Below are 26,949 nucleotides of genomic sequence, written 5' to 3'. Positions count from 1 at the left end.
CAGCTGAGTGGAGCCTTAAGAATCTAAAACTTGGTAACATGATTTGATTGAGCAGGCTGAGGCTAAGTGTTTTGTTTTAGTTTTTTTGTCCTTGTATGGTGTCTTGTTAGGTACTAATTCATCATATACAGACAGTCAAGTTTCAACTTGAAACCATTGTACAATGGCCGACATTCACAAATGTGAGGCTGAAGATTTCAGAAATGTAATAATAATCACAATAAAACACCAGGTGCCTTTCATTGAGGACGTGCCTAAAATTTGTCCAATATGTTGGCTTTCAAAGCCTTCCAGCTTGGAAACTCTGCAAGCATGGGGTGTTAGTCTGACCTCACTTAAGTTTCTTTTAAGTATTTGTTTGCTGATCGCATTAAATTTAGCTACCCAAACTCAATATAACTGAAATAATCTTTAAATTGTCCAGTTTTAAAATTATAAGCTTCTCCTCTTCGTTTTGGTTCAAAATGAATTATTCAAATCATACAGCTCAGAAAATCTACAATTTGCTGTGGTCGTGATATTTGAAGGTTGTTTGACAAAATCTTAATGGGAAAAACATTTCCAAGGTCAACCACATTGTGCTGTTTCTTCTGTAGCTGGAGGCGGAGGCGGTATTCCGTGCCATCACCATCGCCAGCCAAACCAACTGTCCACTCTATGTGACTCGGGTCATGAGCAAGAGTGCTGCTGACATCATCTCACAGGCCCGGAAAAAAGGTAAAAAGAATAATTCAGACTTAAATTGCTACTAACTTTCTGTTTTGTTTTATTTGTCTTATACTGACCTTGACTCTGCTTGGTGTAATGGAAAAAAATATCCCACTCTGAGCGTAACATTCAGCTTTGTTGTTCAGGTCTTTTGTGTGGTTGAGCTGTCACACACACTATTCCTCAGAGAACCAAACAGATGTGAATGAAAAGGCTGCCTGGCTGAGATGGATTGTGAAATTTGCAGTTTTTGAGAAAGTGATGAAAACAATCAGAGAAGGCAGAGAAGAACAATGAGCCTTTGAGTGACTTTGGTGAAAAGCCAAATGAGGTTTTAACACACCAGATTGTTGACCTCAGATAGCCTTCTTTGTGCACTCAGGTGAATCCATTAGGAGCATTTATGAGCCTGACACGCTTGTTTGGCTCCATTTGCGAGCTGTTATATCTAAACCAGGAAGGCCAGTGAATATATGCACTAAGGGCCGTGACGAAGGATAAGAGCACACATGTGTTAGTGACAGGACTCAAACCGAGTGTGAAAGAACAACCTCAGCTGCAACTGACCAAGTGGAATTTGTGCATTGCCAGTGCTGGCATGGTTTCTCTCCTGCAAACACTCACATGAATTACCAGAGCTTTTAGTGAAACTAAACTGCTGACAAAATAAAAGGAAAGGCTAACTAATGCAATTCATGAGTATGCAAAAGGAAACACTCACATGTGGCACTTTGTTTATTTTTCACAATTTTTTGACTGCTTTTCTTTTCCCAGGAAATGTTGTGTTTGGGGAGCCAATCACGGCCAGTCTGGGGACTGATGGGACACATTACTGGAGCAAGAATTGGGCTAAAGCAGCTTCTTTTGTCACATCACCTCCTCTTAGCCCTGATCCTACCACTCCAGACTATCTGAACACACTCCTGTCCAGGTATGCAACCCTCTGATTATGGTGTTAACCTGTTAATGCTGTTATGTTTTGATGTCATATGATCTTATATTAGTTTACTTAGCATGCAGCAATGACAAAAGTCAAAGCAGGACACCGTGCATGTAGTGGTCACATACCAAATGACGGTGCTATTATTAAACTATATTTAAACCTTCATTTTGCATTTTGCAAATATTTTAGTTTTTGTACGTTCCATGAATACCGCTGAATAAAAATATGCCCACTGAAGTTTCATAAATGCACCTTTTTAAAATAGCTTTTTACACATTAGTCACTTGCATATGCGTGTGCAAAGATTACTTTTTGAATGAAAAATGAGAAAAAAAAAATAAGTTAGACTGAAGTTCGTGAGTTTCTTATGAAAAATCAACAGTCGTTATGGAAGAAATGGACTTCATCTGGTAAGTGAGTTACTGCGTCATGTGGAAACAGGAAACATTAGTAATGGTTTACACTGGAAGAACAAACTCTGGCATGCTGCATACCTCAGTTACTTTCAGTCCCTGTTCAGTTTTGTTTTGCTCCTCCTGCTGAAGTACAAGCATATTTACTTACTTTACTTTAGTTTTGTACACAGACTTTGCTTGTGCTGCTGGAATTCCATCATTATGTGTCTTCTTCTCCCAGCGGAGACCTCAGTGTGACCGGCAGCGCTCACTGCACCTTCAGTGTGGCCCAGAAGGCCATTGGCAAGGATGACTTCACTCAGATCCCAGAAGGTGTCAATGGAGTGGAGGAGAGGATGGCTCTCATCTGGGATAAAGCTGTGGTGAGGACACATAAATATTGAGAGAGGCACATGTTGATTTTGTCTATGATTTTTATTTTAACCTCAATTCACTTGCTTTCTACCATTTTCCCCAAGGAACGTCGTCAGCTTTACGTCCCTCACCTTTACGTCCCTCACCTTTATTTAAAGCAGTCATCTGCGGTGTTTGTTGTGTATTGCTCTGATCGAGCTTTTCCACATCTCTCGTTTTTGTGGTCTCCATTTTTATTTTAAGGAAGCTTGTTTTTGGTTTGTTTTTATCTCACTCTCTTTATTCTACTGTCGTGTTGTCACTTTCTCTGTCTCGTTTTACACGTCCACCTCTATTTTTTCTTCCTTCACGCAGCACACTACTCTCCTTTTTCTTTTCGTGGTATCATTGCACCCATATAGCTAACATGCAGCCTTGTTGAGCCTCGCTGTAAAGTGCAGTGCTGGCTCTGAAATGCAGGTAGGCTTTTAAAAAGTAAAACTCAATACATTTCCTTAACACAAGTCCTGGCTCACACCAAACTTGGACTGACTGTCGGTAGGTCTATTTTTAAAATGTCGACAGAGGCTAGCTGCTTCCAGTCATCTTCTAAGAAATCCACCACTAATGACAGCTTCATATTTTAATGCACAGACACCTCCTAAAATGTTGGACTGTCAGTTGCTCATAGTATTTCATGTCTAGCCATTTAAACTTAAGGAAGATGCATCATCTGAAACTTTTTTTTTTTTTGTGGATTTTCCCATAAGCAAAGAAGAGGTTAAGTTTAACAGCTTCCTCCACGCATTTACATTAATACTACAAATATACTATTCAGTCAGTTATATACTGTGCCTACATTGGTGCCACTACATGTTGTTGGACACACAAAAGGGGGAACTAACTCAGAAGAAAGTGCTCCATAGTGCTCAAAGATAGAGTTATGACATTTCCAGTAATGTTCGCTTGTGTTTTTTCGCTTGTTTTGCTCTCAGACTACAGGTAAGATGGATGAGAACATGTTTGTGGCCGTCACCAGCACTAATGCAGCTAAGATCCTGAACCTGTACCCGCGTAAGGGTCGGATTGCTGTGGGCTCTGATGCCGACCTGATCATTTGGGACACAGACTCTATTCGCACCATCACTGCCAAGACACACAACTCGGTACGTACACAGACCGGAGTTTCAGTTAAATTCAGTTACCAGGTCCTGGCTTTTTTTTTTTTTTTCACTTCCTTCCTTCTCGACTTGTTTTATGTTTATACTGTAAAACTATAGGTGCTGTAATATTTCACAACTTCTCACTAAAGCTTATTTGATTTACTTTGTTAAATATAACAGCTGGATTCCAAAGGAAAAAAAAACATGTGGTATCTTCTAAAGGTAAAAGTAATGAAAAGAGAAAAAAAGAGATAAGAATGGGGTTTTAAAGGGTGTGATTTTTTTTTTTTTTTTTTTAGGGAAGTAGAAAATATGACAGGAGGTAAATGTCTGCATCTGTGTCCAAGAGACAGAGAAAAGAGAGACTAAAGAAGAGAGAGATGGAGAGAAAGCGAGGCTGAGAGTAAGTTAGGGAGAAAAAAAAGCACATTTTTGAGCAGCTTCCAGAGAGGTCTGAGTACCTCTGAACGGAAATGAATTCTCAGTGGATCGTCACTAATTCCACTCACACTGCACTCACCGCATGACCAACTCTCAATGTAAAGTTGAGCCTCAATAAATTCAACAATCCTCACTAATGAAGTAGTGATTTATAAAAAAAATAAATAAAAAATTATGCATTCAACACAAGCAAACAAACAACAAACATCTGTCTGTGATGCAAATGTTGCCAAAATGTCTAGCACAGCAAAACTGCAGTTAATCCACAGAGAATCCATGTGCGGTGTAATCAGGAGGTATTTCCTTCCTCTATATCACTTTCACTTGTACAGATCCTCCAAAATACGCTAATGATTGGAAATGTGGGTTTAAAGAATGGCTTTCACTGTATGAGATTCTGTTACTGTAAACATTAATATTTCAAATAGTTTCATAAAACCGTGGAGATTTTGGAACATCTGTGGAAGCAGAAAGCAACTTTGTGCATCCCGTGCAAGATGCGGCCTGAATCAGAACTGATAGTGCAGTCGATTTCCTCCTCCTTTTCAATGCACTTTGCTTTGCTAGTGCTGCTTTCTCCTTAACAGAGTACATCATGGTGAAACTACATCATTCCTGCTTAAATGATTCTTTTGCCAAAATCTATTTGGCTGTTATGTATAATAATATATAGGTTAGCAGCTTTTTTTACATTAAAGAAATGCTTTTCTTTTTGTCAGAGAGAGGGAGAAAATTAGTATAGAAAAGTCAGTATAATGTAATTAAATAACCTTCGTAGATTGCACCTAATGTCATTCGACATGTGAGCATCTCTGTCTGTAGTGATGCATTCAGAGTTCAACACTGAAAGTCAAACTGCATTAGAAATGTGAAACTGTATCCTGTTGTCCACGATCTTACGGTCTAAGCCGAGGGCCTCACAAAGACTCTCAAACACATTGTCCTTCACACATACACACTGTGTGTACAGCACACACAGTGTATACGAGTAATGAGGTTTCTGCCGTTACACAGATGTTAGAAGATTCCACTCGGGCCGCTCGGCAGCAGAGGAAGTGTCCGCACAGGAAATTACGGCTTTAGCGGCCTAGCACAAATCCTGCTTTTACTTAAACATTGTCCATGAGTAGGGAGTGTTTGCACTCACTGACAACATAGTAGTAACTAAACTGATCTTAGGAGTGATGAACTGAAACGTGTAGATTTTGATTTGTCTTGCCCAAAGGCTCGACGGCAGTTGTTTTTGTTGGAAGAAGAGAATATGCTGCTGTCTCCAGATGGAGGAACAAGATGTGAAACAGAGAGAACTGGACTAATAATATGCCTTCTCTAAATGTGGAGTACATCCACTGAGGATCCATGGGTTCTTACATAATGATGTCACCCCTTTCATTTCCTCCAGGTTGTCCTTCCAGCTGTAAAATTACTGAAGGAAACAGATGACAAGAGCACAGCAACTCCCACTTCAAATAAATCTCTCTTAAGGAGAGAGACATTGCAGGCATAACTATGGTTTTTTTTTTCATACCGTCATCAATTTTCAGATTTGGGGCTGCTTTTCTTCAACAACATGCTTTCTTTCAAACTACAGAGAGCAAAGGTTCCAAAATACACATTTAAGTCCTTATTTAATGGCAATTTGTCTATTGAAAATGTATGTAAATAAGCACATGTTTCATTTGCATATTTAAAGATACCATTTCAGAAATCTTGGTTTACAAAAGAAAAATTGTTTAGTAGTCTATATTGTACCCTATTCTCCTGCAGTGTCTTGCCTTAATGGATAGCTAGAGGAAATGGGAGCAGGCCTGCTTACCAGCACACAGTTCCGGGGAATGCGTTCCCCAGACTGTGCTATATCTCAGTGTGTTATCAGCAAACCCACATCTGGTTTTGATTCCTTGTTATTGTCAACGTAAAAATACATAGATGCACATAAGGGTATTTGAATACACAGGCAAGAACAGGCAGCAATACTGTTGGACACTGAGAACCCGCTCGGATTAGTCATGACATCATGTTTGGCATGCAGGGAGTCTTAGTTATGTCCTGTTCTGGCCTGAATTTGGATGGCAGTAGAAAACAGGGCCGTGTGCAGAGGAAATAAGCAACAATGGAATGAGGGGAGGGGACCATCAGAGATTACACACACACACACAAAAAAAGAAAGTTGGCACAAGGGAAAATGAAGGAGGATGAACAGTACAACATGGTTAAAAAATGCAAAGGTTTACAGAAATCAAGCACGAAACTGCACGGGAGTGAAAACAGTAAGAAGCAGACAACTGGATAGAGCAGCACAAAGAAGAGTGAAAGGACATATAAAGCCAGAAGATGGGAAAGGCAGTGATACTACAAAGTACTACGAAGGCATCTGGGCGCAGCTGGATAAGGGCAGGTGTTTGTACATGCCAAGTAGACAAGTGTAAAGAACAAGGTGATGAATGACAAAGAATCTGAGAAAGAGAGTTCAGTTTTAAGAAAGAGTGGAACATTTTATACCTACCTCTTCTCCTCAGTCCTTGAACAGTTAATTTAGTGTATAACTTTATATAATACATGTTTCTTTCTTATGCTGCTGCAACAACCTTTCCTCCAAATGTCTAATAATTTCATATGTGTGCTTCAGGCTGCCGAATACAATATCTTTGAGGGCATGGAGCTGCGTGGCGCCCCACTAGTGGTGATCTGCCAGGGTAAGATTGTTTTGGAAGATGGAAACCTTCATGTCACCTCTGGAGTGGGCCGCTTCATTCCCTGCTCTCCCTTCCCTGACTTCGCCTATAAGCGTATTAAAGCCAGGAAGCAGGTAAGTACAGGTTATTCTTCTTTACAGCCTACTTTTAACACTTTTCCCTGCAGCTGTGGTTTTAATAAGGCAGTTGTATTAGGTATTAGGTATTACATAAATAAAAGCAAACATAATGGGAGAAAGAATACACAAAGTTTTTTTTTTGTTTTTTTTTTTACTTAACAAGAAAGCCATAGAATACAAATTTAGGGGAAAACAACTGAAGTGAAGGAATTTAAATCCTTCTAGGCGGTACCTAAAGGAATATGAGAGTTTCGGGTGAAATAAGGATGATGGGGCGAAAAGAGGGCAGCAAGGATGGAGGCAATGAAGTGGGCTGTGGGGGAGATATAGCAAGTCTGACATCACCCTCCAAGGTTCAGCCACAGGGCACTGACTGACTGTAAGGTCCATACAGTGAGGGTGGCCATGGCTTTGTCATCTTGGATTAATAAGGATACATTGACTTTGGATAACGCCTTTAGAGGGACCTACCGCACTCACTGAGAGGATTACTCATAATAGTTCCATTTTAACATTCAACTCTTGATTTTAAAAGATATTTAGGAAGGTGGATTTGATTACAAGAAAAGCTCCTGCACGGTGGGTTGCTGCTTTTTTGATACATTGCTTGCAACGCTCCAAGGAGTTTGTCTTTAAGTTAGCCATATATACTTGGTAGCTTCATACTCAGCATACAGACATGTGAGTAGTACCGATTGGCAGTAAGATGAAAAACGTATTGTCCACATTTATTTCTTAAATTGGTGGAAACTTGTGGAGGACTGGTGAGTGTATCAGAATAGAGAAAAAAAAAAGTAGAATTATTGTTAAATTAGCATTGTAGAACCTAAACTAAAGGTAAACTAAATGTTTAAGTGCATTCGAGGCCAAACCCAGAAAGCTACTGTCGGCTCATAGTACAGAAACTCCTCTTAAAGTATTACTAATCAGTTCAAAGTATGAGAAATGAGCCTATTTAACGGTTTGATTTATAACAGCTTACACTTAAAGCAGCCCCTGCTTTCTGCTCTCTTGCCATCTTTCTTATGGCCCTAGAAATCTCATAGCCCAACAATTTCTTAATTCACAGCTGGCTGCTGATGAAAAAATGGAGCTGTAGTAACAGTGTGCTGTTTGTCTTGGTAGCCGTCACTGTTATGCTTTTCTTCATTCACAGATGTCTCTTTTTAAGTCCTGACAGAGCTTCCAAGATTCCACTGAGTCACGCTACTAACAGACATACAGACAATGGCTTTTCACAAGCAGCTAATAGTTTCAACTTGATTTTGAAAGCACATAAATACACAACTGTGTTTTGGTGACTTTTCTGTTCTGAGCTCTAGAAGGGATTGATTATGTGTATTCATGTCTCCGTTTGTGTGGATTTGTAAATCTGGAACTGGCTCTTGGCAAGAAAAGATGCATATATAATTCAGACGCAAACAGTCATACAGACAAGCATGTAATGCTAAACATGTGTGAACCTAGTTATATTTAACCTTTTCTGGTAAAATACCATAATGTTTCTCCTAGTTCCTGCCTATTCCTTCTGATTCTGTATCCTCCTGTGCTTTGTGTTTCTCTTCACCGTCTGTATACGCTTTCTCTTTGTCCCGTAGCTGGCTGTTCTGAGGGCAGTGCCTAGGGGAATGTATGATGGCCCAGTTTCTGAATTCTCCATGTCCCGTGGCGGTACTCCCTCGGCCTCGGCCCGTACCTCTCCAACTAAACAGCCTGTCAGAAACCTGCACCAGTCTGGATTTAGTCTAGCAGGTAACCCTGCACCATGCGGTGAGCCCACTTTCTTAATAGAACCACCATCCCTCTGTTACCCAGTCATTCCACATACTGTGTGTACAACCATCAGTTAATCCACCCTCATATCCTTCTTTTATTTTGACTCTGTTTAACTCAGTTGTATGAAGTCAGATGACAGCCATGTGATTTTTATTGGGTTTTTTTAATCATGTTTTTGCATTTTCTGAATTATTAACAGTCTTTGGCTGACTGGAGAGTAGCCTAATCATATTTTATTATCTTGTTTCATGCATTATGGTGTGCACAGTACGGCATGCATTTTCCTGCAGTACATCGTGCTCCAAAAAGAATTAGACAATTTGTCTGTTTGTGAATTTCATTAAGTCAGCTGCTCGAGTTCCTAGAGTCTCAATGAAGACTCCATTAAATCAAATTTGCGACACAGTCAGTAACAGTTTTTACTTTAGTGTTGCTCGATACGGCGTAAACATGACCCCAGATTAAACACACGTTTGATGTTAAAAACATTTTACACATGGATAGAAGCTGGAATGATGTACAGTGCTGTGCAAAAGTCTCGAGCCACTTTAAATTTCTTTATATTTTATTCCAGGGAGCCAGATGTCATTTTTTAAAACTTGTCTTGAGCAATAGTTCTCCGGGCTTTCTGAAGGTCTTTGAGAGTTTTTCTCTGGACACAGGCTGCTTTTTCACTCTGTGGAACATTTTCAGAAGAATGTTTTTTGTTTGTTTGTTTGTTAAGCCATATAACAGTGACCTGTGAAACATGCAAACATAAAAAAGGCACCTCACTCAAGGGGTGAACCAGTCTCTACACATAATTATCAACAATTTGAAATTGTAGCCTTGGCACTTTGTTACTATCACAAAAACACAGAATTTGTTCCCATTTATTTTAGATGAATCTATGAAAAATGCCAATGATAACACAGTTTGACAGGAATAAAATACACTGCTTAAAAAATGTAAGTGTATTCTTACGCTTTGTGCATGTTTCATAATCTTAACTCAGGTAAGTTCAGTTCTGCCCCGGGTCATTTACCTCCTGTAATTCCTCACTGTCTTTTTTTTTAAAAACAAAATACTTTCAAAGGCTCTTTAGAAAACTGTTGGAAATGAAGGTTTCCCCACAGTTAGGCGTAAAATGCACAGCCTTTGCAGTCATCTGGACATGGTTTGTTAAGGTAGCCTATCTAATGTCAGCAATAACAATAACATTCACCTTTGACATCTGCTACATTTTGCTGGGCTGCTGAGTGACAGTCTGATTGTGCCCATGCGTCAGGTCAGCATTGGATTAGTTTAGAGAAAACAAATATGAGAAATTTACTTTGTCAAGTAGATTGACTGACTGACTAAATGTGTCCATGTGCAACATTACATCAGCGAGAGCAACTCTGTTTAACCTGGAGAGACCGCAGTTGGATTCACTGTAGTATTTGGAACTCGTTGCAAATATATGTATAATTTTTAAAAGCTGATAACTCATTTGGAAAAAAAAAAAAAAGAACTGTACATAATGAAGTTTGGCATTCCCTGTATTAAGCAACCTGTCTTTACAAGTGCAGTTTGACCTCACTGATAAAAAAAGAAAATGACCTCTACTGGAAAGAATTCCCAAATTTCAGTGCATGAATTAAGAGGGGAGTAGGGCTGCTCCTAGTTTCCCAGGCTTTGCAATATTTATGTGTTTAAGTACGTTTTTTCTACACGTGCATGTGCATATGTGTGCATACTCTCAGACTAAGTCCCTCTCTTATCTCTTATAGTTTTCCTGGGATAGCGCCTGCAGAGTAGATTTACTTGTCTGGAAGAAGCTGGAAAGGATTGTCAGCTTAGACACAGTGTATCACAGTCTGATATCATTCAACTTTCCATTTATATACCCACTGATCATGTCTGTCTTGTTAGACAAGACAAACTGACTTATCATTTGGAAACTCCATTCTTTATGTCAGACTAAGCATCTTCGGTTGGTCTGCTCAAATTTGCATGCCCCTGTCACCACAGTGATACATACCATATGTCATAGATAATTATGGATTTCAAGAAGCCCTCTAGTGGTGGGGAAGTAATAATGTGAATGCCTAACAACAATTATTTGTGTGCTGTGATCATGCGAAGCTGTTCTGTCTGACAGGACTGACAAATACTGGTACAGGTTTCCAGAGGAGAGCAAAAAGGAGTAAATCCCATCATCAAGAACTATATAGGCCTTCAGTTCTTTATTAAATCTGTCACATGTTTTCAGAGTACTGTAGTCCCAGCATAAAGCAGTATTAAGACTCATCTCATTGGCTTTGTTATGTTACTTTCCTCTTTAAAAAACTACACAGCAGAATCCAATTTGCACCAGGTCAGAGTCGCTCCAACTGCAGTGTTCGTATGATCGAGTTAACCTCGTTAGATATGGTTTAACATTGTTAAGTGTTTAAATTCAGGCCAGTCACTCCAAGAACTCAAGCTTAGTTCCATAAAGTCTAACCAATCAGATATGAAGGGGCAAAATGTTAAATATTATATATCTCTGCAGCATTTTATGTTAGAGGCTTTTCTTGCAGCACAGTACTGATGTGAGGTTCAAATAGGGGCTCTGGTGAGATCTAAATCCTGTCACAGGATATTTTTAAAATTTTGTTTTGATATAACTTTTTACAATTTTTTGCATACCTTAATGAGACATCACCAATAGCACAAAAAAAAAGATGCATAAAACTACTCTGCATTATACAGCTGAGGTTAAAGAACACGAGGAGACCAGGAAAACCGATAACAGAGTAAACCTTGCAGAGTAAACGAGCTTTTTATCCTATTACTACATATTTGCACAGTTTTGAGAAAAATTGGGGTTTTAAAATAAAGAGTAAACCATACAAAGACGTGCACTTTGCAGTTAATCCCTTTCCATGCAGTTGAGAATGTCAATGCATAACTATTGATATACAATTTATGGGGATTTGATCAGATTTAATTAGAAATGTATGTGTTCATTTCTCAAACAAGCAGCAGCAGTCCTCCAAATGTATTCCTTTTGCACTCTTTCTTTGCGTTTTAGCTCACCCTCCTACCGATGTACTCTTTGGTCTCTTTATCTTTCATTTTCTCTTTCTCCAGGTCCCCCCACCCCTGATGACATCCCCATCAGGCCTGCTGGAAGGCGCATTGTAGTGCCCCCTGGTGGTCGTTCCAACATCACATCTCTTAGTTAAACAGCAGGGCGTGCGCCAAGAAAATGACAACAGCCAGAGTGCAGGATTGAGGGAGGGAGGGGAGGAGGGGGAGGAGATGCAGAGGACCACAATTTGCTCAAAGTTAAAAAAACAAAACAAAAAAAAAACAAACAAAAAACAAGAAAACAAAAAAGCAAAACACTGAATCCTCATGCCTTACCTGTCACAATGCTACTATGCTCAGATGAGAAAAGTATCCCTTTTCCTCTGGAATGTGGATGATTTTTTGATTTTGTGGATGATTTTTTTTTTTTTTTTTCAAAGAATGAAATCTCCACTGAATTCACATGACTGACCTCAGTCTCATTACTTACTCAGTATGGAACTGTTATTTGGTACTTTGGCAATGTGAAAAGTAAAACTCGGCTAATCACACTAAACCAAAAAAAAACTAAACAAACTGTTCTCAAAGGAAAATGGATACCACATGTCTCAGAATGACGCTATCATTCTCTCATCCTGTTTGGCTTTCAGTGTCACCCCTTTTCAGTAGCCTGCTTCCTCCATAGTCAGCAAAACATAACACTAGATTCCACAGTAGCCATGTATTACCTTGCAGTATCTTTGGTTAGCTCTAGGTGGCATTGTACATATGGTAGATGTGATGTAGCTTTGTGGATGATGTTGTTGCAGCCTGTTTGGGTTTTCTGGACCAAGTAAATGGTACTTATTGAATCTGAGAGCAGGAGTGCTGTCGGGCACGGAGCTGCATGGGCCGCATTAACATGGGTGACGTGATCCGTGATACTTCTTGCACTCCTCCTCTTAGCTTTTTGGTGACTACCATCCCCCTGATGTACTGTACTGGTTATTGATGTTTAAAAAAAAAAAAAAAAAAACGGAATATGGACAAATCTGCTTGGGAAAGATTTTGGGAAAAGAAAAGAACAGAAAGAAGAAATATTAGAAACATTTTTTTAAAAATATCTTTTGTCCCAAAAAGGTTTATGTCACTTTTTTATTTCCTACATTCCATCATCACTAGAGAAAAAGAGCATTGCGAGAAACCGTCCTTTGCATTTGCTTCTAGCTTACTGGCTGTTCCTGCAATCCTAAAATCATCTTGAAAAGGAGAATGGAGGGGGGAAAAAGGATGATCACAAGAATTAAGAATAAATGTAACTGTCCCTTGTAACTACAACTGTAACTGAAGAGCTTTGCAACTGAGGGCAACAATGCAATGAATTGATTAAGTATCAAAAACCTGCTTTTTGATGACACTCCAGCTCTGGCTTTACTTTTTCATTCGAGACCACCTGGGCTCTTATTTTAGGGCAAGTGAAAGGCATTCTTTCCTTTGCCATCACAACACAGGCCACCAATGCAGCACTCAACGCATTTAACATCAACCTGAATATAACTGAGCCCAGTTCAGTTTATCTAAATACTCTGGATCTGATTGTGTTGGGGGGGCATTTGGGGTTTTCTTTATGTCTTTGCTGTTTCTTGATAAGGCAGAGGATTGCAGTGCAGTGAGGTAAGCTTTTTCTTTTGTTGTTACCCCATTGTGTGGGAGAGAGGAAGAAGATTGTGTTTTTATCTGGCAGACTGAGGAAGGCACAGTTGGTGGTTTGTTGTATTTATGTTAGTTTGACAACTTTTGTTACTGTTTTTATGTTGTTTCTTTTTTACTGTTGTATCAAAACCCAGAGATGGCAGGTCTAAAAATACAGTGTGCTTTGGAAGTATGATTTGTTTCCAGAATAAACACGAGTTGCAACTGATGAATTGTTTTGTTTTATATCATTATTATTAACATCAAGATGTGTGTGACAAGTCTGACATAAATCTGCAGTAAGTGTATAACGAGAGTCGAATATTTAAAAGAATATTTCGGCGGCGTCAAACAAGGAGACAGTTTTTTATCATTTCATTTTAAATTCTAGATATTGTTTAAACAAATGTTCTGACACCCTCATGGTATATGAATTTCACATGACTGGTATTTTCTACAAACTTGCCATGACTCACAGAGAGCCCTGCAACAACACCATATCTCTGTATGAACATTATGTTGTCACGGCTGCTGCGGCTAACTAGGCAGGGAGGACACAGGCGAGTGCAGGATTGATACTTGAGATTTTATTAATAACGTTTTAACTGAGATGGGCTGAACACAAAGAAAACCCAAAACTAGAAAAACCCAAAAGACACAGCAGGAATGTCACACACAGACATAAAAATGACGAGGACTCGAACCCAGAACTAAACAACTTAAATACACAGAGGAAACGAGGTTTGAGGGGAAACAACTGGGAACAACAGGTGAAATGAATGAGACTAATAACAGGAAGTAAAACACAACACAAAACACATGGAGCACAAGACTACCAAAATAAAAGCAGAAAATTAACAAAACACACACAGACCTAACACAGGAAACTTGACAAAGGGGATCAGACATTCACAAAGAAACAACAGGAAGGGAAACTAAACAGAACATCTAAACAACAAACTGAGAAAACTGTCTAAAAGAAACACTAAAAGGCACAACCCAAGAAGAACAAAACAGAGCTATACAAAAGAAACACAAAACACTGGGCCACCGGCCCAGGACCCTGACATATGTGGCCAAAGTTTCTGCTCTATTGGCCTGCATAACTCGAGAAATGATTCAAGAACTTTTGACATCTCTCTGTAATATATGCACACATGCAAGCTCGACAGTTCTGTGAAAATGTATTGATTGTTTTTGTTTTTTTGATCATGCTGATCATGCTCAAAAACCCTCCAATGTGGCAATTCTGCAAAGAAGCGTGAGCCAAAATTGCTCCACAGTATTATGAAAGACTCACTGCCAGTTATCACAAATGCTTTATTACAGTTCTTGTTGCCAAGGGTGGCACAACCAAGTATCAGGTTCAGGGGCAATTACCTTTTCTCACAGGGCCAGGTAGGTTTGTACAGCTTTTTTCCCTTAAAAAATGAAATTGTTAAAAAAAAAAACAACAAAAAAAACCGCATTTATTTATTTATTTTTTTGTTACTTAGGGTTTCTTTGTATTATATTAAGCTCTATTTGATGATCTGAAATGTGTAAGTGTGACAAATATAATTTTTTTAAAAATCCAGAAGGGGGCAAATACATTTTCACAGCACCGTGTATCAAGCCAGTGAGCTTTGACCAACTAAAACATGTTCAAGCTGAAAAAACCAATATGATTAAAAAAACTTGAAACACAACTGATCAGATCTGTAAGAATTTTAACTAAGGATATTAAGTCCGTATTGAAAATAAATGGTCTAAAGTGTAAACATGAACTGCTCTAGCACCTTGCAGCCTCTAGGGCCTGGACCATCACCACACCCTCTTAGTCATTTGTGGCATTTGGCACTTTAATAATACAGAAGAAATTCCAGGAAGATTCATACTTTTGTTCTAAGAGCAAAGTTAATTAGTGCCAGACGCCTGCAGACGTAACAGTGTCAGTACTGTGTCTGCTTTTGTCTTACCTAAGTACTTGCATATGTCAAGCTATTTGTTCATATTGGAAAACTTAACCTCCTGCAGCTACTGGTATGGAAACACAACTGCGGCACAGTTTGTGTGCACATTCTTATAAGGATTTCACTGTTTCTCTTTTTTAGCCCAAACATAAAGCTGCCTAACAACAAAAGGTTTCCCACTTCCTTGGAAATGTGAAGAATTACCATGATCCTTGCAGTAAAACTTCATACTGTCAATAACTGCAGTGTGGAATGGACTGTAAAGATGAAGGATGTAAATGTCCCCTATAAAAAGGGCAGTTGGGGTTAAAGTTCAAGTTCCAGCAGTACAGAAAGGGATGCCACTCACATCTCTCCCCTCTCCTTCTCTGTCATATGGATACTCATTTGGGTTTTTCTTGTGTGAAATCATATTTGTAATGGTAGGAAGTTATGAAGCCTATATGAAGTTGAACTTATTAAGAAAATAATAATTACACACACTAAAATGTGTTACAACCAAACTCTCTCACACAGTGGGGGTTACGCACACATTCCCCAGCAATAAACCTGCTGCAAACCTCTTGATTTGTTAGGAAGTGAGTAAATGTCTTATGACATTACAGTAATCACGAGGGAAGGCAGAGATGACGATCATTAAAAATGTACACTAGGTCTGGATTGAGGAATCAGTCTGCAACTGCAATCTAAACATATACAGTACCAGTCACCCATATATGCACCTTTCTCACATAAACACTACTCTATTCAACCAAACAACACTGTAACAGAACAAGTTAGAAATAATTATCTGTCTTTCAACATTTATATTTAGGCCACGGTGGATAGGGCCATTCATGTGGCTTTGCTTGTTGTGCTGTGCGGTGACCCGCCCCTCCTTTTTAATTACACTATAGTCATTATAGCTCACAACACATCACTATACACACAAGGCCTTGGGGGGCAGGTGTGTCACCCAATGGTTTGTAGGTGGGGCACTGAGGTGGCCCCGCTTGCTTTCTGCCGGGTGTTAGACAGTTCTTACTCACATGGGGCCCCGTTCTCTGCTTGTGCCAGGGTGGCCTGTAGGGGCTGCAGACTGCCTACAGTAGGTCTCCTCGGTCTTCTTCTGGTTCCCAAGGGGTGTTGTTCCAGCTTCTCACCCTCATTATTAAGTATGTTTCATGACACAGACATTCACTTGTTCTCTCTCTCACACACACACACACACTGCAATAAGATTTTTGGTCTATATATCCATTTTCCTTTTTGTTTTGTTTTTTGTTTGTTTTCTTGCAGGTGCAGCAGTTGATCATGTACTTGTCTTTTCTCTTATTTTCTCCCATTTTTTTCTTTTCTCACTGTCTTTTTTTGTTATTTTTTCCTACCTGTCATCTCTGGTATCACACGTATAAATGTGAATAATAATAAAAATAAATAAATAAGAAAAACACTAACAAGAGGAGCCTATAGAGAGTTTATTGCGCTCATCTTGGAAAAACAAATGTGTTTAGCACAACAGTTAATCAGATCATGATTCTGATTGCAAAAGCTGCCAGACAGGACAGGTTATTAAAAAAAAGATATTTAACAAACAAGCAGTGTTTAGATTGTGGTCAGATGAGTCTGTGGTACTCAACCAATCCTTTCCTTTCCTGTATGGGGGAGTAGTATTGCTACCAGTCATGCAGAAATAAAGACGGGGTGACTGTGAAGTATTGGTTTTCCTTTCCTTTAAGTGTTATTGGAGGTAGATTTATCATGGAGAAAGTTAATGCACTAGCATATGTTTTGGACAACTACAGACTATAAGTAATAATTCATCTTTGTTATTAAATGCAGTGGACATCTTGTCATTTTTGCACACGCCCCAACAAATCCACAGCAATTCTCGTGTCCTTTTTGAAAAGCAGAGAGCTCATTACGCTGAGGTTTGCTGATTATATCTATACGATGCCCAGTAGATTGGGAAAGCATTTATCGGCAGAGATCCCCATCCCCACCCCCTCAGATCAGCCATTAATGTGGAAGGTGCTGTCTCAGCTCAGCTTTCTGTGGAGGAGAGAAGGAACTGTGGCTTCTAGATGTCCTGTGGAAGGGGTGGTCTCAGGTCTGTAGACTGTAGATGGGTGTGGGTGAGAGGGGAAAGTGGAAATGCACTTGAGTTTATGTGATACTGAGGGTGCATTTTAAAGGAATGCCCCGAGGCACATAAAAACAAGAATATCCATTGCCAATTTAGACTAATTTCATACCAAAAATAAACACTAAAGTTTGCTTTGGGTAATCACTTTATGTTTCTCCAAATGTCATATCAAAAATGCTTTCAACCTTGTCCTTTTGACTGGTCTACATTTCTGGATATTAACCGCAGGCTTTCAAGCCAAGACTCAACGTAACTCTAGTCAGTCAGCACTAGGGGGCAGCATTATATTTGGACTGGAGCAGAGTGAGCGCCACATCCAACTTTGTCCCATTTTAGTCCTAATCATCTTCAGTAAAATGTAGCAATTTAGAAATTAATAAAAAAAAAAAAAGAAATGAAGCACAAGAACAGGCAGACTGGTTCAGAAAAAGAAAGTTATTATTTAAGGCACACCTTAACAGTTTGCAACTCCAACACATTTAATTACAGTAAACACACAGTGACAATTAAAAGACAACGAAACTTTAAGAGGGGTGAGATTCACAAGTGTGGAACAATTCTATTCCCAGACTAAATTCTTCTTCTTTACAAATATGTTTTGTTGAGAAATGGTATTACTTGGGTCAAATACCTTTTTGCTTTTTGAAGGGGACAAACATGCTTTCTTGAGGCAACATACCCTTACGTATATGATCAAGGGGCAGCGTGGTGGCGCTGTGGTTAGCACTGTTGCCTCACAGCAAGAAGGTCCTCGGTCTGAATCTACCATCTTTTTTGCATGTTCTCACCATGTGTGGTTGGGTTTTCTCCTGGTACTCCGGCTTTGTCCCACAGTCCAAAGACATGCACTTAGTGGGGTTAGGTTAACTGGTGATTCTAAATTTTCTATAGGTGTGAATGTGAATGTAAATGTGAGTGTGAATAGCTGTCTGTCTCTCCCCCCTGAATTGGATAAGTGGAAGAAAATGGATGGATGGATGGATGGATGGATGGATGGATGGATGGATGGATGGATGGATGGATATCCATTTAACTATCCCACTATATCTTACAACTTATACAGGAATCTGAATCTCTAAAATCACATCCATGACAACAATAACACAAAGGTAAGTTGAAAAACACTGCACCTGTCTTCAGTAGAAAAGTGCCGAGAGTAATTCAATTGGAGATTAAACAATGTTTTAAATGTAATTACAAGAGATCACAGACTTGAAAGGATTGAGTGATACTGCAGCTACACAAGCTCAAGGTCAATAGAGTGGCACAGTGGGATTATAGTATAAATCACATTGACTTACGGATTGTGAAAAAAGCTCAGGTTTTTAAAACATGCACATGTAGCCAAGGGAACCAGCTGTGTGCCATATCTGTGGTATAAGGCACCCCCTGCAAACGTCAGAGGCAGGTGTGGTTTCTAGGATATAATATCGACCAAGTCTATGGCAAACCTTAACGAAGGGCATTTCTTCGCCTTGTATTCACTTGTCTGCTGCCAAATTTCATATCAGTGTCGTACCAGCTGCTATCAACTATGTTGATGTAGAGACAGATTGCAAATGGATTCTTGTGTTATGGGAGCAATTTACAGCTATTTCAAATTTGCAGACTTATCTGGTGGCACATATGTATTTGGTTGTATCCTACATAAAACAGGAAAAACACAAGTAAAAAATACAAAAACAGGCTTGAGTGCAGACGCTAACCGAACTGAAAAATGCGATCTAGGAGCCAGCTTAATCACTGTCTATAAAACCACCCCTAAAGAGACAAATATTCACTCACAGCTTTAGATTTTTTTGTTTGTTTGTTTCTCTGTGCATAAATGCTACGATTTATGAAGAAGCATGTGCAAAGCAAGGTTCAGTGCAGAACATATAACATCTACCCTCTAGCTTTTCTACGTTTTCATCGAAGACCCAGTTGGTCGTTTGCAGACTGAAGCAAAGGTTAGTCCGAAGGTTGAGAATAATCCTTAAAGCTTAACTTTAAAGCTACAGTTTGGTAGCTGCATTTTAAATATATGTCACTATTCAACATAAACCATAAACAAGTCAAGAAAACATGTGAGTGGTTTTGCTTATATTTGCTACTCATGGAACTGGGACTTTAAACCGAATGCTGAAATCCTACCATCTTTGTTAACTGGCAAAGCTACGCATCATGACCACTACCAACATGTATCTGCTGCTCTGATAAAATGAGCCATTCATGCTCAAGTCTACAGTTTAGCTATATAAATCCTTTCTTAGAGGAACGGGTGGTTGCTGCGTTAAATCAAATACCTTATTTTATATTTCTAAGCTGTCCAGTTTTAATGTTTCATATTCCTAGTTTCATGCTCATATCCCATTGTAAATAGATCACATGGAACAGTATTGTCATCCTGGGTGTTCTTCAACACCAGCCGCCCAACTGGTCTGCTGTCAGTCTAACTCTTTATAACCATTCCTCTTACTGTAAGTCATTTTTCATGTAGCACTGGTGAATCACGTTACACTTAAATCACCATCACTGAGTAAAACTCAGTCTCCCACCAAAGCAGCAGCAGCACATATAGCTGTTGGCCATGGCTGACCAGCTGAGCAGATGTGGCATTGTCTTGTGTTTGGCAGGGAAGTGACTTCTCTTTCACCTCAGCAACAACTCACAGTAGCTGAGCAGACATTAGAGCACCAGATGGATATAAGGGAACATTACATGAGTGACACTCTGCTGAGAGTCATTCTTCTTGGTGACAGGAAAAATGCCTGGCTGTGGCATGGCTGCTGCTCCAGGACTCAGTTTCACTCTTGCAGTTCTAGAGTTCTTCATAATATTGGGTTTTTGTGAGTGAACAGTGATGCACAAATGCATACTGTGCTGCAGTTTTTTTTTTGTTTTTTTTTTGTGGATAACAAAGTGGTGCAGGAACACTGAAAACCAGTTTTGTGCGCCTGTGCTGATAGAATAATGTGTGTCTGGGTGTAAATTGCAGATAGATATAAGCTGTGGGCAGGTGCAAGTGATGAGGGAGTAAGCAGGGATCTCGCCTCGTGAGATCTATCCTGATAAGTAGGCAGCTGGCTCGATATTGTTGTTCTGGCCATCTTCTATCGCCTTGTTTTTCTCGCTTGTGGACAATTCAGAGGACTCAGAGTCCACCACTGCTTTTCTTGACCTGTTGAGTAAAGGAAATTTCTTAGAACAGATATAAAAAGCATGTTGAGTCATAGATGAATTAAAATAAAAACCAGCCAGCATGAGTTTGTGTATTCTGCAGTACTATAAAAGTTAACAATTATGCATCATTTTACCTTTTCCATGCAGTCAGTTAGTAACTAATTTCATTTCATTCACTAATTTAATTTAGCTTGATGTTCACCCCATTATCGCCAGCCTGGCATGTCATCATTTTTCTTAAATGTATACTTAAGTAGGAAACATGTATCCTACTTAAGTATACATGTTTCCTACTTAAGTATACATTTAAGTAGGAAACATGTATCAGCTAGTGTTACTGGTATTTCTCAGTTCATTCTGAATTATTCCCTGTGATGGTAAAAACAAAAAAGTCACTGGTACTAGTTTATTTGTCCTGTTAAAGCCAAATTTAGCCACTTTTCCCCCTACCTTATCAGCCACTAGCAAAACTTTAGTCATTTTGCAGTTTACCATCATTTTTGGCCTCCTTGCACAGTCATGTGAAAACAAATATCAAGGCAGTCACTACTTCCATGGGAATTAAGAGGGCAACCAGCAGCCAGGTGCTGCAAAGCAAAGACACTTGATTAAATGATCATCAGTAAGTGTGAGCACCTCTATGAAAACAGAAGTTTTGGCAGTTTGCTGGTCTGTGTTAACACAATGCCAAGGACGAAAGCTATCAGCTATGAACTGTTGCTGCCCATCAACCCGGGAAGGGTTATAAGTCCATTTCCAAATGTCCATCATTCTACAGTAAGAATGATTATTCACAAGTAGAAAACATTCAACACAGCTGCCAATCGTACCGGGCAAATTCACACCCCAGCAAATTCACTCACAGGTCGGACAGTGTGATGCCCTGAAAAATTGCCAAAAAAACCCAACAAACCAACAACAAAAAAACCCAACAGATACATCTCAAAATAAACAGGCCTCAGTTAGCATGTTAAATGTTAATGTTCATGACAGTAGATTTAGAAAAAGACTGAACAAGTATGGCTTGTCTGGAAGGGTTGCCAGGAGAAAGCATTTTCTCTAAAATAAGAACATGGCAGCACAGCTTAGGTTAGCAAAGTAGGATCTGAGCAAACCACAAGACAAACATTTCATACCAAATGTTCAACGCTGTGGTGGAGATTTGGGCTTGTTTTGCAGCCACAGGACCTGGGTGTTTTGCAGTCACTGAGTATATCATGAACTCCTCTGTATACAAAAGTATACCAGAGTCAAATGTGAGGCCATCTGTCTGACAGCTAAAGCTCAGCCCAAATTGGCTCATGCAATAGGACAATCATCCCAAGCAGCAGGAAATCACATTATGGGCGAAAAAGAAAAGAAGAAGAAAAGTGTTGCACAGGCCCGAAGTCCAGGCCTGACTGATAAGCTTTGTCAAGAAATCAAGAGAGCTGTGCATAAAGCCTGCAAACTTCAATGACCTGAAACAATGTTGTACAGAAGAGTGGATCTTTCATCTCCGGTCCAATTCCTACTCCAGGCCATGGGGTGGGTCATTTCAGTTGCCTGCTGAGCTTGCACACCTGGCTGTTCTCAGTCTGCGGCGCCTGCGAGGTAACTCTTATAGATAACTTTAACTTGTATTAGGAGCACCGAAGGCTTTACTGGAGGGATGGTCTACATCATAACAGAGCTGGTTCACATGACTGTATATCGCTGTCCATACATTATAGTACCAAATGTAATCTGAGAACTCCCTTAAATCTCATAAATTAATAATGAAAAAACATTATGAACTCCTTAAAACAAACACTTTTGTTAAAATATCTATTCTAAATGAGGCTGTTCTGTTTTGTTCTAGTTTGTTAGTTTAACTGTTTTTTCTGTTTTTTTTTTTCAGAAAACAGTTTGATGTATTATTTGTATGTTAATCATACTACATATCATTTAACTTCATACAACGACATACATGATTTCATTAAACAAAGTATATGTTTCTACGGGCCTGCACAGTCTGAATTGTAAGAAATTTACACACTTTCAGATTAAGCTAGACTTAATTACCATTTTAATGTACAGCAAATTGAGGTTACCATCTCAAACTAATTTCCTCAGAACAGTCATTTTATAGGCTCTATGTCATAAAGGGCGGTGCAGCTGGCAGAGTTAGGACCCAAAATGCAGGACTCGACAGATAAACTTTACGGCCCAGTTTCCTGTACGGGGATTATGTCTAATCCTGGACTAAATACTTTTACCTATTTTGGTCTTCATTGACTTTTTCCTTTTAGTCTAGGACCATGCTTAATCCCTGACAGGGAAACCAGCTGTACGTGGCTTTATTGCAGAAGTTTCCAGGCAATATAGCAGATTAACACAGTGATATTTGAGAAGTGAAATGAAGTTTATAGGATTTACAGAAAGTGTGAAATAATTATTTAAACAAAATTAGGCAGGTGCATAAGTTTGGGCACCCCAACAGAAAAATGACATCAATATTTAGTAGATCCTCCTTTTGCAGAAATAACGGCCTCTAAATGCTTCCGATAGCTTCCAATGAGAGTCTGGATTCTGGTTGAAGGTATTTTGGACCATTCTTCTTTACAAACATCTGCAGTTCAGTCAGGTTTGAGGGTTTCCGAGCATGGACAGCCCGCTTTAAATCACACCACAGATTTTCAATAATATTCAGGTCTGGGGACTGAGATGGCCGTTCCAGAACATTGTACTTGTTCCTCTGCATGAATGCCTTAGTAGATTTTGAGCAGTGTTCAGGGTCGTTGTCTTGTTGAAGTATCCAGCCCAGAATCAGTGACAAAGCTGAAGTTATGCCGTCAGCTTTGTCACTGATTCTTGAACATTGTTCTCAAGAATCTGCTGATATTGACTGGAATCCATGCAACCTTCAACTTTAACAAGATCCCCAGTACCTGCATTGGCCCCACAGCCCCACAGCATGATGGAACCGCCACCAAATTTTACTGTGGGTAGCAAGTGTTTGTCTTGGAATGCTGTGTTCTTTTTTTTTACCATGTATAGTTCCCCTTGTTATGTCCAAATAACTCAATTTTAGTTTCATAATTCCACAGCACCTTATTCCAAAATGAAGCTGGCTTGTCCAAATGTGCTTTAGCATAACTCAAGCCACTCTGTTTGTGGCATGTGCGCAGAAAAGGCTTCTATTGCATTACTCTCTCATACAGCCTCTCCTTGTGCAAAGTGCGCTGAACAGTTGAACGATGCACAGTGACACCATCTGCAGCAAGATGATGTTGTAGGTCTTTGGAGCTGCTCTGTGGGTTGACAGGGCCAACACAGCTTACAAAACAAATTTTGTGTTCCAATAATTAGTGCTAAAGGTATTCAAATCAATAAAATGACAAGGTCGCCCACACTTATGCACCTGCCTAATTTTGTTTAAATAATTATTGCACACTTTCTGTAAATCCCATAAACTTCATTTCACTTCTCAAATATCACTGTGTTCTTCTGCTATAGGATATATTTAACTGAAATTGCTGATCGGAACAACCAATGATTAATAAAGGAAAATCATGAAAATTATCAGGGGTGCCCAAACGTTTGCATACCACTGTACACTATAGTCAGTACTAGGGACACTCTCCGCCAGACACTATGTTTTTTTTCTTTGTTTTTTTTTTACCTAAATCATACACCCACATTCTGTATATGGCTCATGTTTTCTTCCACAAACACACATTTTACTGATCTTTTATACCATCCCACATGCTTCCACCAACTAGCTAGAAGATGTATTAAACCACAAATCCACTGAATCAAATAGAACCAAACTTTTCAATAAAGAACAAACAGTATTTACAATATTAACTTCATTTGGAATCACTGTTTTGTTTTGTTTTTTCTCCTTCATTTACTGAAAGCTACAATGCTATTTATTTCATGAGAAGGCAATATTAGTTGTAAAGAATGTACAGGGTCTTACTTTTCTCTGTTGAAGACAATGAAGTCTCTCTGGACATTATCCAAACGCTGCTGCAGCTGCCCATTCTGGGAGAGAGACAAATAAAAAAAAAAAAGAAACAAAAAAAAAACAAGAGTGACTCACTACTGACAGCTGTGAAAAAGCAAACACAAAATCAGGGCCAACCATTAATCATTGTTACTCTTCTCGTCTTGATGCCCTGGATTTGTACTGCGTGGTGGCACTCAGTACAGTGCAAATTGTTTACATAGTGCAAAAGGTGTCAGCTGGAGAAATTCACCTAATGTAGAGGACATTTATGTCTCCACCTGCTGTATGCAGGCCTACTTAGACATATCTGGCCCACTTAATACTAGAGCATCTAGCTCTGTCATACTATGATGTCCTGACTATTCTAGTGCCAAGACAAGTAGACAGGTGCTTTCTCACTTTCCCTAAGAGGCAATGAGGCAAGATCATAGAAATACATCATCATTATAACACTGTGCTCTTTGTGTGTGTGTGTGTATGCCAGAGAGAGACAGAGAGACACAACATAAGAGAGAAAAATGGAGGAAAAACTGCATATGTCATAACTCTAAGCTAAGTGTATTAAAGCCACCCCTGTGGGACCTTTAAAACTTTATTGGATTTCCTAAACTGTTTAATTATCAGGGTGTCTTAGGGCTTCGTCCTTAGTAGAAAGAATCATGCTCAAAGTTCCACATGCACGTATGGGCATGTGGTGCTTCCCCTTCAAGCTCAGTTAGATTGGCCCTCCAAACTCCGAAATGGCTTACTTCCTGCCAGAGCTGTCAGTCACACAGCCTAGCAGAGAGGTTCTGTACAGGTGCTGTCACAGTAGGGGGGGGCAGCAACTGGCATCCAAAAGCCATCAACTAATTTAGGGCAGGAAGACAGAGTGGAGAGTGGAGAGGGGAGAGGCAAAGCTGGAGGAAAGGAGGAGCAGAAGGAGTTGGGAGTGGATTTTTTGATTTTGCAAGCCTGCCTGAGAGAGAGGGAGACCGTGTAGAAATATGAAACAGCCCTATGATTAGCATACATCTTCACTGCAAGTGAGCCTCTGAGTTTCCATGAAGTGAAGGGACACTTTCAGTGCAGTATCAGAAAAGCAAAAAGCAGATTTGCACGAACCCAGAACATAGTGAATGAGTGATACAGACAAAAGAAAGGACACAGAAACAAACAGGCAGCCGCTCACAGTTTGTCAGGCATGATGTGACTGATAAAAGACATGACAGATGAGACGTGAAGTATGACACTGTTTTCTTTCAAATAATGTCATAATTACACATCACATCTAAGATCTAACATGACAGGACCTATCAAAAAAAACTTTTCTCCAACACTGCGCATACCACTACACCATGTGATAGGACTTACCCTTTTTCTAATCTCGTCTAGTTGCAGGTGGAGCTTGAACAAAAAAAGCATTACTGAAAAGTTGCCACAGAGCTTCTCTTTAGGGCATAACCCGCCTGATCTGACTGAATAAATGTTATACAAGCTAATTTTTAGAAGTACTTGATATAAAGGAGTGCTCCTGACTTTTGTGGTCTCCCCTGATCTTCCCATATCTGTATCTGATGTCTTGTTCTTACAGATGTGAAGAACATCTGTTTATTTATTTATTTAAATTCCAAATATGACTTAACACATAGACCCTGCTCTAATCTGCAGGGTGGTGTTAATCCGTACATATTCACTGACTGCCCAAAACAAAAACAGTTACAGCAATAAGATGTTTAACCACTACAGACATGCATGATGAACTGCCTAAAACATGAAAGATGTTTAATCATCTCTCACACACACTTTAATATTTATGCATATGGTACAGTGCATGTCTTGTTAAAATGCATCAAACTAATTTAACTCATGTCACAAATGCACCTATTTCAAACTTTGTGTAACTGCACTACAAAGTTTATGTATTTGGGACACCTGTTTTCTGTCAGTTTCTCTTTCATGCTTGCTTTGTCACCATCAACACCTCTACTATGTATTTTTCTGGATTTCGAGTCACTCAATCCACAGTATGATTTCTGCAGCTTCTTGTTTACTCTGTCTTGAATACTGAGGGTCAGATGGAGATTGATTCCTTCCTCTGGGATTGTAGAAATGTACTATATGGGCAGATGTATAAACTGTTGTAGACAGAGAGGGTCAGAAAGGAAGCTGCCAAAAGCCTCTGGGCTTGCTTTAACCGTTGACAGTTCACTACTTGTTCTCTCTTCTCTTTGTGTCCTCCCCTCTTTTTTTATTTAATGCTTTTAAAAAGACAGTTCAGAAGCTAATTGCTCCAAATGGTAGATTAAACTTTCCATTTAATGAGACAAACCAACAGGGAGTGCTCTGCTGGATGAATGCCTAACAGAAACATTTCTCAAGGTCCATGTCTGAGGCTGGGGCTGACTTTTGCTGTGACTGGTAATGAGCAACAGAATTCAGCATGTGGATACGTG

At 39.4% G+C, this 26,949-nt stretch overlaps 2 protein-coding genes across 3 annotated transcripts in view; one reads left to right on the top strand and one right to left on the bottom strand.

Moving 5' to 3' along the window:
* Positions 1 to 11,914, top strand: part of dpysl3 (dihydropyrimidinase like 3) — a 34,575-nt gene extending 22,661 nt beyond the window's left edge. The window contains exons 8-14 of one of the 2 annotated variants that reach the window (XM_030746526.1): positions 597 to 717; positions 1,483 to 1,639; positions 2,288 to 2,429; positions 3,396 to 3,566; positions 6,634 to 6,813; positions 8,418 to 8,571; positions 11,692 to 11,914. In XM_030746526.1, coding sequence (XP_030602386.1) covers positions 597 to 717; positions 1,483 to 1,639; positions 2,288 to 2,429; positions 3,396 to 3,566; positions 6,634 to 6,813; positions 8,418 to 8,571; positions 11,692 to 11,786 — 1,020 coding nt within the window. In that variant the 3' untranslated portion in view covers positions 11,787 to 11,914. Of the gene's footprint in view, positions 1 to 596; positions 718 to 1,482; positions 1,640 to 2,287; positions 2,430 to 3,395; positions 3,567 to 6,633; positions 6,814 to 8,417; positions 8,590 to 11,691 lie in introns of both variants that reach the window. The other variant, XM_030746525.1, reaches the window with a different exon arrangement.
* A 6,436-nt stretch (positions 11,915 to 18,350) lies between these two features.
* Positions 18,351 to 26,949, bottom strand: part of stk32a (serine/threonine kinase 32A) — a 62,901-nt gene continuing 54,302 nt past the window's right edge. The window contains exons 11-12 of the mRNA XM_030746540.1: positions 24,485 to 24,549; positions 18,351 to 20,539 (exon numbers count right to left, since the gene is read on the bottom strand). Of these exons, the coding sequence (XP_030602400.1) occupies positions 20,422 to 20,539; positions 24,485 to 24,549 (183 nt within the window). The 3' untranslated portion in view covers positions 18,351 to 20,421. The remainder of the gene's footprint in view (positions 20,540 to 24,484; positions 24,550 to 26,949) is intronic.

The sequence above is a fragment of the Archocentrus centrarchus genome, chromosome 14 (genome assembly GCF_007364275.1).
Source record: "Archocentrus centrarchus isolate MPI-CPG fArcCen1 chromosome 14, fArcCen1, whole genome shotgun sequence".
Taxonomy (NCBI): Eukaryota; Metazoa; Chordata; class Actinopteri; order Cichliformes; family Cichlidae; genus Archocentrus; species Archocentrus centrarchus.
Note: the sequence above shows the minus strand (reverse complement) of the source record. Positions and strands in the feature narration are given on the sequence as shown.